General features: G+C 32.9%; 1 protein-coding gene across 1 annotated transcript; it reads left to right on the forward strand.

Annotated features, from left to right (window-relative positions):
* The first annotated feature begins 806 nt into the window (after positions 1–806).
* On the forward strand, positions 807–6,417 carry LOC140051642 (neuromedin-U receptor 2-like). The gene is made up of 2 exons (XM_072096917.1): positions 807–1,172; positions 4,977–6,417. Exon 2 carries the CDS (start codon positions 4,977–4,979, stop codon positions 6,084–6,086), a length of 1,110 nt encoding a protein of 369 aa, XP_071953018.1. The 5' UTR covers positions 807–1,172; the 3' UTR covers positions 6,087–6,417.
* Positions 6,418–16,017: the final 9,600 nt, after the last annotated feature.

Genomic DNA, 16,017 nt, shown 5'->3' on the forward strand with positions numbered 1-16,017 from the left:
AGTAGTAGTAAATCTGCGGATAGTTGGCAGATTTTTAAATTATGAAATATATGGAATATGGTTTGTTGTATCTTTTTAGTTCGTTTAATCGTTTATTTTCTTTATACTTTTATTACTCAAGTAGTAGTAAATCTGCGGATAGTTGACAGATTTTTAAATTATGAAATATATGGAATATGGTTTGTTGTATCTTTTTAGTTCGTTTAATCGTTCATTTTCTTTATACTTTTATTACTCAAATAGTAGTAAATCTGCGTATACGTGAAAGATTTTTAAATTATGAAATATGGAATGATTTGTTGTATATTAATCATATGGCGCCACAATAGTTTATTATGCAATAATTAAGATCGTAAAATTATAACACTGATTCAATTCAACATCATCAGGTCTAGTTTTTTTTTTTCGTGTCGAAAAGGCTAGAGCGGAACACAAACTCACTTTTCTAAAAAGGTCGCCTTCCCATGAGATATTCATTTGTTTAATGTCCCTCTGGAATTATTCAGTCAACAAACTGGAACTCATGAAACAAATAATCTTGTAGTGTCAAGTGCTCGATTTCTTCCAAATTACAATATTTATTATGTAATTGCTAAGACTAAAATAAATTTTACCATCATTCAAGTTTATTTTATTGACGTCATCGTGGTTAAACATTAAAAATGCAACGTCACGTAGATTTCTCCGGTGACGTAACGTTATGTAAACCCAGTTTTAGTTCACGCTCAGGTCATGGATAAAACTCGAATTCCGTGAACGTATTTCATTTTTTTTTCTTTTGGTCTGGTGCGTCCGGGAGTTATTTGTGTCAGGCCCACTCGTAAGAAATTACAATCAATAAATTGAATCAGTTTAAAAATTAGAAGTACATGATCGTAATAAATATACAGTGACTGAACGTCAAAGAAGCCGACTTGTTTAATGCATAACGGGCCAAATTTCATTATAATCTCCACTCTTTCATCAATTGTGATAGAGTTGTGTTACCTTCAATCAGTCCACCATTTGCTCGAGGAAATAAGTTCATCTTTCAAGTTATTGGTTAGGAATTTTTTTCTCTTCATGGAAATACGAATCACTAGCATACCAAACACAAGCTCGTCAACAACACAGTTGCTGTGTTACTGCTGTCAAACTCCTATATCCGAAGGCAGCAACAGTAAGAAATAAACGTAAGTTATACTTACTTGTTATCGTTTATGTAACATATTAGTTTTAAAATCATATCATGGTGTGTTTAATCATGTTGTATTTTTTTAGGGTCCCTATGATCAGCTTCGGCTGGATGGACCACCCTCGTAAAATATTGAAATAAAATTAATAAAGAAATAAATGTTATTATCAACGTAGCAATACAGTGAAGTACAAACAAATGAATCAGTTTGTAAACTGTACCTTTCATTTAATTTTAACTCGATAATTTGGAGAAAATGAAATGAAATTATAAATAAGACTTTATACAAATATTGAATACTGACTTTGTTTACATAGGCATATTCACTTTGAACTTGGAGATGAAACGTTAGGCCTAAATGCGCGCCACAATGTATAATTAGCCTTAGCTAACAGCATTTCGTAGATAGAAAGGTATCAGCTTTTTACATTGTTCAGAATGTTCAAAATTATTGTCATCAAATGATGATTGTAAATACATGATAGATTTTATATTATATAAATAGGATAAACTATTTTTTTTAATTAAAAAAATAAATATGATTAACTATATGAAAACAATAATTGATAAATAAAGTTGAACTTCAAACTCCGAGAATGAATGTTCTATTATACCGGCCTCATTCTCACTTCTAAATCTACTTTTGACGAAACAAAGATGGAACAAGATCATTATTTATTTAATCTAACCTCCGTGCTCTCTTCCGATTACCACACAACCGAGACAGAACACCAATCCATAATCAAATCAACCCCCTTATTCTTACCTCCCGCTTATGTCATCGTAAAAACAAATGTATAGTTTATATTAGGTTTTGTAAAACCAAAATATTACACCAATTAAATAATACTAATAAAAATAATTGAAAAAACATAATAAAAGTGATCTTTAATTGATGACGTTATCCTTACATTTAAGCGTACAGTATACAATAGTTACAGTGTATTATATTTTAAATTAACATAATATAATTTTGTTACGACTATTATAAAGTGCTAAGTAAGATGCTTTTTATCCATAAAATGGAGATTTTCCATAACTAGTAGGCTAATGGGAACGAGTACGTTTTATCATGCATAATGATTCAAACGTCTTTTCCACTAATGGGTTCTGCTATACCCGTCACAGTTATTGCGATTGTATTTATGTTAAGAATAATAAGAAGTAGATGATTTGCAGGATTGAAAATGACAACAATTTAATGTAGTCACGTCTACTCTGAAATTAAATTAAGTTCACAAAGTGTTTGCAGAATTGTAATAGACAATACTCACATCTAATAAAATACAATTTAGTTAAAGTCAGGAATATATTAAAATATATGTAGATTGTACAATAATGCATTGATACGTTTTACAAGATGTAAAAACAAAAATGTGAAACACAGAGGAATAAAGCTATGAAGGACCATTTTTGTTAACTTACTGGCCTGATAAAGTAGCCAAAGTTTCTAAATAATATAAATATATAAATGAGCACAGTTTAAATTGTGTTTATGGGATTCTTTTGCTCTCTGATGTTATTTTTTTCATTCGGCAATATTATTTGATAATTTATGTGTGTATTCAGCCTGAATATTTAGTTATGGATTTCAGTTCATTCAATCATCAATAATTCATCCACCAAGCACATTTTGTTTCTAATTTAAAAGATTATTGAACTATGTTTAAATATGAGATAATGTAGTTTAATTTTGTTGTCAATTTTACCTGGAGTTGGTCCTAGACTTTGTAAGCTGTGTTGGATTTTGTTGTCAGTTTTACCTGGAGTTGGTCCTAGACTTTGTAAGCTGTGTTGGATTTTGTTGTCAATTTTACCTGGAGTTGGTCCTAGACTTTGTAAGCTGTGTTGGATTTTGTTGTCAGTTTTACCTGGAGTTGGTCCTAGACTTTGTAAGCTGTGTTGGATTTTGTTGTCAATTTTACCTGGAGTTGGTCCTAGACTTTGTAAGCTGTGTTGGATTTTGTTGTCAGTTTTACCTGGAGTTGGTCCTAGACTTTGTAAGCTGTGTTGGATTTTGTTGTCAGTTTTACCTGGAGTTGGTCCTAGACTTTGTAAGCTGTGTTGGATTTTGTTGTCAGTTTTACCTGGAGTTGGTCCTAGACTTTGTAAGCTGTGTTGGATTTTTTTGTCAGTTTTACCTGGAGTTGGTCCTAGACTTTGTAAGCTGTGTTGGATTTTTTTGTCAGTTTTACCTGGAGTTGGTCCTAGACTTTGTAAGCTGTGTTGGATTTTTTTGTCAGTTTTACCTGGAGTTGGTCCTAGACTTTGTAAGCTGTGTTGGATTTTGTTGTCAGTTTTACCTGGAGTTGGTCCTAGACTTTGTAAGCTGTGTTGGATTTTTTTGTCAGTTTTACCTGGAGTTGGTCCTAGACTTTGTAAGCTGTGTTGGATTTTGTTGTCAGTTTTACCTGGAGTTGGTCCTAGACTTTGTAAGCTGTGTTGGATTTTGTTGTCAGTTTTACCTGGAGTTGGTCCTAGACTTTGTAAGCTGTGTTGGATTTTGTTGTCAGTTTTACCTGGAGTTGGTCCTAGACTTTGTAAGCTGTGTTGGATTTTGTTGTCAGTTTTACCTGGAGTTGGTCCTAGACTTTGTAAGCTGTGTTGGATTTTGTTGTCAGTTTTACCTGGAGTTGGTCCTAGACTTTGTAAGCTGTGTTGGATTTTTTTGTCAGTTTTACCTGGAGTTGGTCCTAGACTTTGTAAGCTGTGTTGGATTTTTTTGTCAGTTTTACCTGGAGTTGGTCCTAGACTTTGTAAGCTGTGTTGGATTTTTTTGTCAGTTTTACCTGGAGTTGGTCCTAGACTTTGTAAGCTGTGTTGGATTTTGTTGTCAGTTTTACCTGGAGTTGGTCCTAGACTTTGTAAGCTGTGTTAGATTTTTTTGTCAGTTTTACCTGGAGTTGGTCCTAGACTTTGTAAGCTGTGTTGGATTTTGTTGTCAGTTTTACCTGGAGTTGGTCCTAGACTTTGTAAGCTGTGTTGGATTTTTTTGTCAGTTTTACCTGGAGTTGGTCCTAGACTTTGTAAGCTGTGTTGGATTTTGTTGTCAGTTTTACCTGGAGTTGGTCCTAGACTTTGTAAGCTGTGTTGGATTTTGTTGTCAGTTTTACCTGGAGTTGGTCCTAGACTTTGTAAGCTGTGTTGGATTTTGTTGTCAGTTTTACCTGGAGTTGGTCCTAGACTTTGTAAGCTGTGTTGGATTTTGTTGTCAGTTTTACCTGGAGTTGGTCCTAGACTTTGTAAGCTGTGTTGGATTTTGTTGTCAGTTTTACCTGGAGTTGGTCCTAGACTTTGTAAGCTGTGTTGGATTTTGTTGTCAGTTTTACCTGGAGTTGGACCTAGACTTTGTAAGCTGTGTTGGATTTTGTTGTCAGTTTTACCTGGAGTTGGTCCTAGACTTTGTAAGCTGTGTTGGATTTTGTTGTCAGTTTTACCTGGAGTTGGTCCTAGAATTTGTAAGCTGTGTTGGATTTGTTTGCATCACTATTATTGTTTACATTAGGCCTAAAGAAATTTATTGTAGTTTTTTTGTTTTGTTGTGTTTTATTCATTTACTGAAAAGTTATTGTTTTTAAATTGCAAGTATTATTTTCTGTTGGCACTTTCAGCATAAGCTTTACTTTTTTAGACCGGTGCTCTCCTCCTCCATGTTGTATATTGTAAGATATGTATTTTGTTTATGAATGATGGAAATAAATGTTATTTTGATTGAATGTTTTGTTATTTTGACAAATACAATGATTCTAATTGATTGATTAGTTGATTTAAAAAGAGAACTACAATTTGTTTTTTTTTATAGATGGAGACTACATTCTGGAATTCATCAGGATACGGAGCAAATGATGTTCTAACTACCGAGGCAACAACAGTGTGTGAAACGGTTTATCACGACCAACTAAATTATTACATGTATTCAAGTCTGGACCGCTGGTTTCTATTTTGTTTCTTGCCAACAGTCGTCGCCATTGGTATAATTGGTAATATCATTATAATTACTCTTATCACAAAAGACAAAACTCTCCGCACATCCCCAAACATGTATCTACTAGCTCTAGCCGTATCGGACATTATTTATCTCTTGTCGGAAAATCTACGAGGCTGGGTCCAGTATGCCACTAGCCCTGTTCAAGCCGATTCATCGGGTATACCTTTTGGTGTACTCAAATTGTTCTTGTTTACACGTAGCTCGAGTATTTTAGCATCGTGTTTTATCATAATAGCTGTAAGCTTTGATCGTTATTTTTGCATTTGCAAGCCCATGAGATCTTTGACATCCACAAAGAAAACAGCAATTAAGGTATGCATCGCTATATGGCTGCTGACGTCTTTATACAGTAGTCGTATGTTCTTTACTGCTCATCTGGAGAAAAAGTGCATAATATGGCCCGAAAGCGATGGCATAGACTTTCCGGAATATGTAATGTATCTGTATTCATGTGATCCAACAAGAGGATCATGCGTGACATTGTTTGTAACTGAGCAGCTACTGGTTCTTATAGTTATTCCAATATCAATCACTCTACACATACTTATGATCATGGAACTGCGACGTGTTGGCCAAGATCACATCTCAGAAGATTCCGCACGCGCAGCGCACGAAGCAAAAGCCCGTATGATAAAGATCTTGATGACAATCGTGGTGATATATGCGTTCTGTATGGCACCATATCGGCTGTTAAACCTATTTCAACATTTTCTAGATCTAAAATTGCCAAGTAATTTTTGGATTATATATTATATCAATCGAATTCTAGCCAGTTTAAACAGTTCTGTAAACCCGATTGTTTATGGATTAATAAGCAAGAAGTTTAGACACGCAATAAAGAATATCTGCTTCCCACCGCAAAGTTTGGTGGCAACAAGATCTAAAAGACGGTCACACAATGCAACGGTTTGCAGCAAGATTTAAATAATAAAAAGTCGTCCAGAATTGAGATCCCTGGTCCGGATTGCGTCCAGTTGGTTTTGCGTGATCATCATGTGTGGTAAAGATCTGTTAGAATAGTTTTCAAATTGTAAAGAAAACAACATTTTTTATTTTTTAGTATTTAGAGGTACAGCATTATACTTTTTAAGTTACGTTTCTTATTAATTTCAAAATAATTTTCGGGAAAAACAAGAGGATGTAAAGTTCAGTTTTTCTTCTATTACTGTACGGTACTTTCACCATTTAGTTGTGTAGTATGATTTATAATTGTTATATACTGTATACGTGTTGCATTCTGGACATTAAACTCTTACCATCATTCAATGTTTATAATTTATATGTCTTCCATGTGATTTATTTTAAATTTACTGTCACTTATCTTAAGCTCTGTCTACACTACGTTGACATAAAAGTGTGATGTGCCCAAATATGGTACTGATATGCATATATATATATATATATATATATATATAAACACATTAGGCCGGCAATGAACATTAATTCGAAACCGCCCGGTGATATACTGAAATTTAATTAATTAATTTGAAACGATAAAGATGAGGAAATCTGTGAGAATGAGAAAAAGTCGCCCCAACCGAGACTCGAACTCGGACCGCCTGCTTGATATGCAGATGTCCTAACCATTAGACCACGGTATTGTTCAAACTCGATTGGATAGCGACTCTTTAACATTCTCGGCGTGGTACGGCGGAACAGCACTAGTCCTCAGTTGTACGCACGCGCACCAGAGATCAAATTGATACGCCCTCATCTTTCAGTATTTTTATTCACGAGGCTGGATCTCCGAAGAGATATATATATTTGTCAGTTTAAGAGTGTAGACAGGGCTTTAGAATACATCAAACTATATTTGGATTCGATATAATTCTGCAATGGGAAACAGGGGCGGACCCAGGCAACACCCTTAATTTCAAAATAAATGTTTTTTTTCTGCCACTAAATTAAAATGTTGATCCTATTTCATTGTATACTGTAATCAGTCATCGTGGAAGATTCTGTATTCATGATACTGCGAATCGCTCTACTAACACTACAGACGACTTACAAGTTCTGCAAATGAATAATAAGACACTAGGTGTTAAATATATATTGTAATGAATGAAATGATTTACAAATTATAAGCATGCGTTTCATTTTATTTTAAAGAAAGTCTTGTAATTTATTTATAAAATTGATTTATTTGTAACAGCAGCAAAATAATTAATAATAGAGTAAGAGCATTTTTTAAACAAGCATGGCTATTGCTTTCCCCAGGTACATACATTTTTTGTCTATCTTATTCTTCTTTCTTTCCCGGAATTTTATTGGCAACGTATCTCTAATTCTGGTCAACATATGATTGTATAACTTTGTCATAAGATTGACCTGTAGCTGTAGATGTGCAAGAAACTTCGTTATATGACGTTGATTTATACCATTTGCGCGCGTTTTAGTTGAAAAAGTTAGAAATATTGTCAAAATAATGCCAATTTTGAATCTATTATAGCTCCTCAGTTTTCTGGAAGCATGTCATAGGATGGCATAATAATTGTCGACGTTTATAATAGTTTAACGTATGTGCATGTTGCATTTCCGCGGATAACCCGAACTCGTCAAAGTGACGAGTTTAAATCTAGTTATTGTTATTATTTAAAATATTAAACTACTACTATAAACGGTAGATCTTTGTAGTAATGATAGTGTTAAATTAACAAGTTATAGGCCTAGGTTATTCATAGAAATACATTGTACTAATATTAATAAAAACTAATATTTCATTTTAATAGTAAGTTAATCTATTATAATAGTTGAGACGATTTTGAAATTATAACACTTCTAGATGGTCGATTGGTTGGTTGGAAACTGAGGTACTAGCCTATTAAAGGGTGACATTTTCACCATAGGCCTATTTTGAGTAAAAGCGTCACAACATAGCGCTTCGCGCAAGACGTGATCGTTTGTGCACATGGCGGAAAAAGGTGCTTGTCCAGGGCCGTCGACAGGACCTGTGGCGAAGCGAACCTTGTTAAATGACGCCCAAGATGCCCGGAAATGGTACCGTACTCTCGCGCACATAAAATTCATGATAAATAGCACCTCTAATTTGAAGGAAAATACACTCTCAAATGTAGCATGCTACCAATGAGCAAAACGATCATACCTTTTCCCTCTAATCACGTGACTAATTACAGAATGATATATAACATTTTGTTGCCGATTTCATTCACTTCAGTATTTAACAATTGCGTTGCGGTCAGTTCAATGCGAACGTACATTTAGGGGAAGCCCCGAAAAAAGAGCAAATTTTAATGCTTTTTATAGCTCAATATTTATTTACATCAATTTGTAGAAGAAATTAAATATATAGAAAAAAATCGATTGCTATAATGTATATACTACATCACACAGTTACCAGTTAGTGTACTATATTATTATTAACATATTTATTTATTTATTCTCATATTAGGCAAATTGCCAAGGATAACCAAAAGTGAATTTATTCACTATCCTTCTCAAAGGTGGCAATCCCATTCACATGACAAACATATACACAAGATGCTCTAAATAAACAAAGACTTAATATTCTTTGGGAGTGGAGTTGTTAATTTTCATGAGAAAAAAACCCTGACATATGACATGACTTGAACCCAGGAGCCTTAGATTTGTAGCCAAGCATCATAACCACAGCTCCACTTCTATCATAACCACCAAGCCACAGCTCCACTTCTAAAATGTCCAGGGGATTCAATCATTTTAGGCATACCAGCTAAAATACCACGATTCTATATTCTCATCTTTCATTCTGTTACATATACACCACCTAAATAAATACATTCAAATGTTACAGATACTTAAATGTGCTATTGGTTATGTTTGCATGTAAATTTTCTGGTGCATCCAGCAAAAAGATTTTGCTTCGGCCGATTTTCATTTAAGAAAAGAATAAAAAGTCCTCTTTGATAATATATACAGTAACTTGATGAGTTTGTAAGATAGTTCCATCAAAACGTATTCATGAAAAGACAAGACAGATAAAATAAATGCCATATCTGTAAGCAAGGTAAGACTCAACGTTAAAGTAACAACTAGTCTGTGGTCACTTGGTATTACCTTCTTGGGTATAGGTTCCAGTACATGAAAAGAAAAAATAATTATAAAGTGTAAACAAAATACATATTTGCATGGTTAAAATTTCACAAGCTAGACTCGAATTTAACTGTGGCTGGTGGTTGCACCTGAAATATTACAACACCATCTTAAAATTATTGGTGATGAGTTGTTTCCCGTAGATGAAAAGAAAAAAATATATAAAGTATAAACAAAATACATAATTGTATTGTTGAAATGTCACAATCTAGACTTGAATTTAACTGTGACTGGTTGTTTTACCTGAAATATTAAAACCCCATCTTTAAATTCTTGGTTATGAATTTGCGAATTCATAAAAAGAAAAAAAGAATTTCAAAGTATAAACAAAACAAGCATTTATATATTTGTAAAACGTTTAATTTAATTTTAAAAGCTAAAATGGAATTTTCAAACATCAACCGTCAGTGGTTGTATTTACCTAAAATGTAATGTAAAACGCATAGGCTAATTCAACTAGCATTTGTAGGCTATATTTTTACTCGGGGTACCCGAGTCTAGTACTTACTCATTTTCTCCTTCTCTTCCTCCATCTGGACACTATTGAGTAAAAAGTGCGATTTTTAAAGTACTACTCCTCCCTTATTCGTTATAGTATTGAGCTGGGATTTGGCATGAACATACTACAGGGACATGTCCTCAAAGCTATAGAGCCGGATTTTTAATTTTTTGTTAATTAATTTGTTTAATTAAGAAGCCACAATGTGTGACACACACCACAGCGTTATGTAGTTATATGGTTATATGCGGATTCTTGGCGTAGTGGTTATCACGTTTGCTAAACACGCAGAAGGTACCTGGTTCGAGGACGAAACCTTTTTTTTAAACTTTATGGTGAAAAGTACTGTATACGCAATATGATAATTATACAGAGTATATCTTATTTTTATTATTTTTTAAAATACTTATTTTGTGTAATCGGTAATTATCACTTTTACACATGTTTATTTTGCTTTGTGCTTATTACCATTTATTTGTAATTTAAATGGATTAAAAAACTTTCTGTAACCCACATTTTTAATGTAAGAGGTTTCGTAGTGTAGTGGTTGTCAAGTCTGCTTAACACGCAGAAGGTCCCGGTTTGAGCCCTGGCGAAACCTATTTTCTTTACTTTCTAACTGTATACGTCTGTATACAGCTTCTTTCGCTGTACCCCGAGTATTGCACATTCGTGCTTGTTAAAACGTGTTCAGGTTGTTCAGTTTAATTCAAACTCAAATTTATAAAAAAAATGTAATGTCTTTACCTATAATGTTGAAAAATGTTGCTTTAACATCATCATATCGACTTCTTGTTGATAAGTCTCGCCAAATAATGAAAATAAAGAATTATCATAGTTTTAAACATAATAACATTAAACAATACAAATGTGGGTATAACTTGATAAAGGCTCTAACAATTTCGATTGCCTTAGCTAGACTACAGTAATATAACGTGATTAATGTTCATACCTAAAATGTTAATATAGACTTGATTATGTCGTGTCACCATCAGAAAGTATTTATAAAAAAAATAAAAATTATTACACACTTAAAAACAAATAAATGACAGTTTGGTGGATAGAGTTGTAGTTAATAATTGTGACGCTTTTTACCTAAAATGTTGACAGCTTGGTGTCGATTGTTGATGTGTTCCCCCGTCATGTGTATCAATGAAAAACAAAATTTAAAAATAAACACTTTATTAGTTATTGATTTTAGACGTGTATTCATTGTATACAGGCCACCACACAAATAATAATGACTGTATTACACAGCTATAAACAAATCAATTTAACGTGTTTTATATTTTTCTGAACAGAGTTTTAGATAAAAATTACGACTGCTCTTACCTTATATTATGTTGACAACATTAGAATATGAAGATAAAGTGAAGTTAATGTTAATTTGTAGATAATGTGAGAATATGAAGATAATGCAAGAATGTGAAGATAATGTGAGAATGTGAAGATAATGCGAGAATGTGAAGATAATGCAAGAATGTGAAGATAATGTGAGAATGTGAAGATAATGTGAGAATGTGAAGATAATGTGAGAATGTGAAGATAATGCGAGAATGTGAAGATAATGCAAGAATGTGAAGATAATGTGAGAATATGAAGATAATGCAAGAATGTGAAGATAATGTGAGATTGTGAAGATAATGCAAGAATGTGAAGATAATGCGAGAATGTGAAGATAATGTGAGAATGTGAAGATAAAGTGAAGTTAATGTGAAGGTAATGTGAGAATGTGAAGATAATGCAAGAATGTGAAGATAATGTGAGAATGTGAAGATAATGTGAAGGTAATGTGAGAATGTGAAGATAATGCAAGAATGTGAAGATAATGTGAGAATGTGAAGATAAAGTGAAGTTAATGTGAAGGTAATGTGAGAATGTGAAGATAATGTGAGAATGTGAAGATAATGCGAGAATGTGAAGATAATGCAAGAATGTGAAGATAATGTGAGAATGTGAAGATAAAGTGAAGTTAATGTGAAGGTAATGTGAGAATGTGAAGATAATGTGAGAATGTGAAGATAATGCAAGAATGTGAAGATAATGTGAGAATGTGAAGATAAAGTGAAGTTAATGTGAAGATAAAGTGAAGTTAATGTGAAGGTAATGTGAGAATGTGAAGATAATGCAAGAATGTGAAGATAATGTGAGAATGTGAAGATAAAGTGAAGTTAATGTGAAGGTAATGTGAGAATGTGAAGATAATGTGAGAATGTGAAGATAATGCGAGAATGTGAAGATAATGCAAGAATGTGAAGATAATGTGAGAATGTGAAGATAAAGTGAAGTTAATGTGAAGGTAATGTGAGAATGTGAAGATAATGTGAGAATGTGAAGATGTGAGAATGTAAAGGTAATGCGAGAATGTGAAGGTAATGCAAGAATGTAAAGATAATGCGAGAATGTGAAGATAATGTGAGAATGTGAAGATAAAGTGAAGGTAATGCAAGAATGTGAAGATAATGTGAGAATGTGAAGGTAATGCAAGAATGTGAAGATAATGTGAGAATGTGAAGATAATGTGAGAATGTGAAGGTAATGCAAGAATGTGAAGATAATGTGAGAATGTGAAGATAATGTGAGAATGTGAAGATAATGCAAGAATGTGAAGATAATGTGAGAATGTGAAGATGTGAGAATGTGAAGATAATGCAAGAATGTGAAGATAATGCGAGAATGTGAAGATGTGAGAATGTAAAGGTAATGCAAGAATGTGAAGATAATGTGAGAATGTGAAGGTAATGCAAGAATGTGAAGGTAATGCGAGAATGTGAAAGTTATGCAAGAGTGTGAAGATAATGTGAAGGTAATGCAAGAATGTGAAGATAATGCAAGCATGTGATGATAATGTGAGAATGTGAAGATAATGTGAGAATGGGAAGATAATGCGAATGTGAGAATTAGAAGATAATGCGAGAATGAGAAAATATTGCCCTTGCTGAAAATCTTCTGATTGATAGTAATATAATACACATACATAAAAAACAACTAATTATTTTAATACAAAAGTATAATTAATAATACAATTTCTTTATTTGTGTTTTAATCATCTTCACACTATTTTCTCACAACTTATGTTTTTATATTTTTGCTTTGTCTATCGTTTCCAGTAATTTGTATTTATAATAAAAACATTTACAATAACTACAATTCACAATTATAATTTTAATACATAAAATGTTTTGAATTCATTTGAGAATTCATTTAAATTCTTCATCATTTATATCATAATCTTTCATTGCCTTCTCTAAGAAAAGCCATCGTCCAAGAACGCCATAATTAAATAATTAATAATAGAGTAAGAGCATTTTTTAAACAAGCATGGCTATTGCTTTCCCCAGGTACATACATTTTTTGTCTATCTTATTCTTCTTTCTTTCCCGGAATTTTATTGGCAACGTATCTCTAATTCTGGTCAACATATGATTGTATAACTTTGTCATAAGATTGACCTGTAGCTGTAGATGTGCAAGAAACTTCGTTATATGACGTTGATTTATACCATTTGCGCGCGTTTTAGTTGAAAAAGTTAGAAATATTGTCAAAATAATGCCAATTTTGAATCTATTATAGCTCCTCAGTTTTCTGGAAGCATGTCATAGGATGGCATAATAATTGTCGACGTTTATAATAGTTTAACGTATGTGCATGTTGCATTTCCGCGGATAACCCGAACTCGTCAAAGTGACGAGTTTAAATCTAGTTATTGTTATTATTTAAAATATTAAACTACTACTATAAACGGTAGATCTTTGTAGTAATGATAGTGTTAAATTAACAAGTTATAGGCCTAGGTTATTCATAGAAATACATTGTACTAATATTAATAAAAACTAATATTTCATTTTAATAGTAAGTTAATCTATTATAATAGTTGAGACGATTTTGAAATTATAACACTTCTAGATGGTCGATTGGTTGGTTGGAAACTGAGGTACTAGCCTATTAAAGGGTGACATTTTCACCATAGGCCTATTTTGAGTAAAAGCGTCACAACATAGCGCTTCGCGCAAGACGTGATCGTTTGTGCACATGGCGGAAAAAGGTGCTTGTCCAGGGCCGTCGACAGGACCTGTGGCGAAGCGAACCTTGTTAAATGACGCCCAAGATGCCCGGAAATGGTACCGTACTCTCGCGCACATAAAATTCATGATAAATAGCACCTCTAATTTGAAGGAAAATACACTCTCAAATGTAGCATGCTACCAATGAGCAAAACGATCATACCTTTTCCCTCTAATCACGTGACTAATTACAGAATGATATATAACATTTTGTTGCCGATTTCATTCACTTCAGTATTTAACAATTGCGTTGCGGTCAGTTCAATGCGAACGTACATTTAGGGGAAGCCCCGAAAAAAGAGCAAATTTTAATGCTTTTTATAGCTCAATATTTATTTACATCAATTTGTAGAAGAAATTAAATATATAGAAAAAAATCGATTGCTATAATGTATATACTACATCACACAGTTACCAGTTAGTGTACTATATTATTATTAACATATTTATTTATTTATTCTCATATTAGGCAAATTGCCAAGGATAACCAAAAGTGAATTTATTCACTATCCTTCTCAAAGGTGGCAATCCCATTCACATGACAAACATATACACAAGATGCTCTAAATAAACAAAGACTTAATATTCTTTGGGAGTGGAGTTGTTAATTTTCATGAGAAAAAAACCCTGACATATGACATGACTTGAACCCAGGAGCCTTAGATTTGTAGCCAAGCATCATAACCACAGCTCCACTTCTATCATAACCACCAAGCCACAGCTCCACTTCTAAAATGTCCAGGGGATTCAATCATTTTAGGCATACCAGCTAAAATACCACGATTCTATATTCTCATCTTTCATTCTGTTACATATACACCACCTAAATAAATACATTCAAATGTTACAGATACTTAAATGTGCTATTGGTTATGTTTGCATGTAAATTTTCTGGTGCATCCAGCAAAAAGATTTTGCTTCGGCCGATTTTCATTTAAGAAAAGAATAAAAAGTCCTCTTTGATAATATATACAGTAACTTGATGAGTTTGTAAGATAGTTCCATCAAAACGTATTCATGAAAAGACAAGACAGATAAAATAAATGCCATATCTGTAAGCAAGGTAAGACTCAACGTTAAAGTAACAACTAGTCTGTGGTCACTTGGTATTACCTTCTTGGGTATAGGTTCCAGTACATGAAAAGAAAAAATAATTATAAAGTGTAAACAAAATACATATTTGCATGGTTAAAATTTCACAAGCTAGACTCGAATTTAACTGTGGCTGGTGGTTGCACCTGAAATATTACAACACCATCTTAAAATTATTGGTGATGAGTTGTTTCCCGTAGATGAAAAGAAAAAAATATATAAAGTATAAACAAAATACATAATTGTATTGTTGAAATGTCACAATCTAGACTTGAATTTAACTGTGACTGGTTGTTTTACCTGAAATATTAAAACCCCATCTTTAAATTCTTGGTTATGAATTTGCGAATTCATAAAAAGAAAAAAAGAATTTCAAAGTATAAACAAAACAAGCATTTATATATTTGTAAAACGTTTAATTTAATTTTAAAAGCTAAAATGGAATTTTCAAACATCAACCGTCAGTGGTTGTATTTACCTAAAATGTAATGTAAAACGCATAGGCTAATTCAACTAGCATTTGTAGGCTATATTTTTACTCGGGGTACCCGAGTCTAGTACTTACTCATTTTCTCCTTCTCTTCCTCCATCTGGACACTATTGAGTAAAAAGTGCGATTTTTAAAGTACTACTCCTCCCTTATTCGTTATAGTATTGAGCTGGGATTTGGCATGAACATACTACAGGGACATGTCCTCAAAGCTATAGAGCCGGATTTTTAATTTTTTGTTAATTAATTTGTTTAATTAAGAAGCCACAATGTGTGACACACACCACAGCGTTATGTAGTTATATGGTTATATGCGGATTCTTGGCGTAGTGGTTATCACGTTTGCTAAACACGCAGAAGGTACCTGGTTCGAGGACGAAACCTTTTTTTTAAACTTTATGGTGAAAAGTACTGTATACGCAATATGATAATTATACAGAGTATATCTTATTTTTATTATTTTTTAAAATACTTATTTTGTGTAATCGGTAATTATCACTTTTACACATGTTTATTTTGCTTTGTGCTTATTACCATTTATTTGTAATTTAAATGGATTAAAAAACTTTCTGTAACCCACATTTTTAATGTAAGAGGTTTCGTAGTGTAGTGGTTGTCAAG

This window comes from Antedon mediterranea, chromosome 6 (genome assembly GCF_964355755.1).
Source record: "Antedon mediterranea chromosome 6, ecAntMedi1.1, whole genome shotgun sequence".
NCBI classification, from domain to species: domain Eukaryota; kingdom Metazoa; phylum Echinodermata; class Crinoidea; order Comatulida; family Antedonidae; genus Antedon; species Antedon mediterranea.

Excerpts from the sequence above, each read along its gene's own strand:
- LOC140051642 (XM_072096917.1), top strand. The coding sequence starts at position 4,977 with ATGGAGACTACATTCTGGAATTCATCAGGATACGGAGCAAATGATGTT.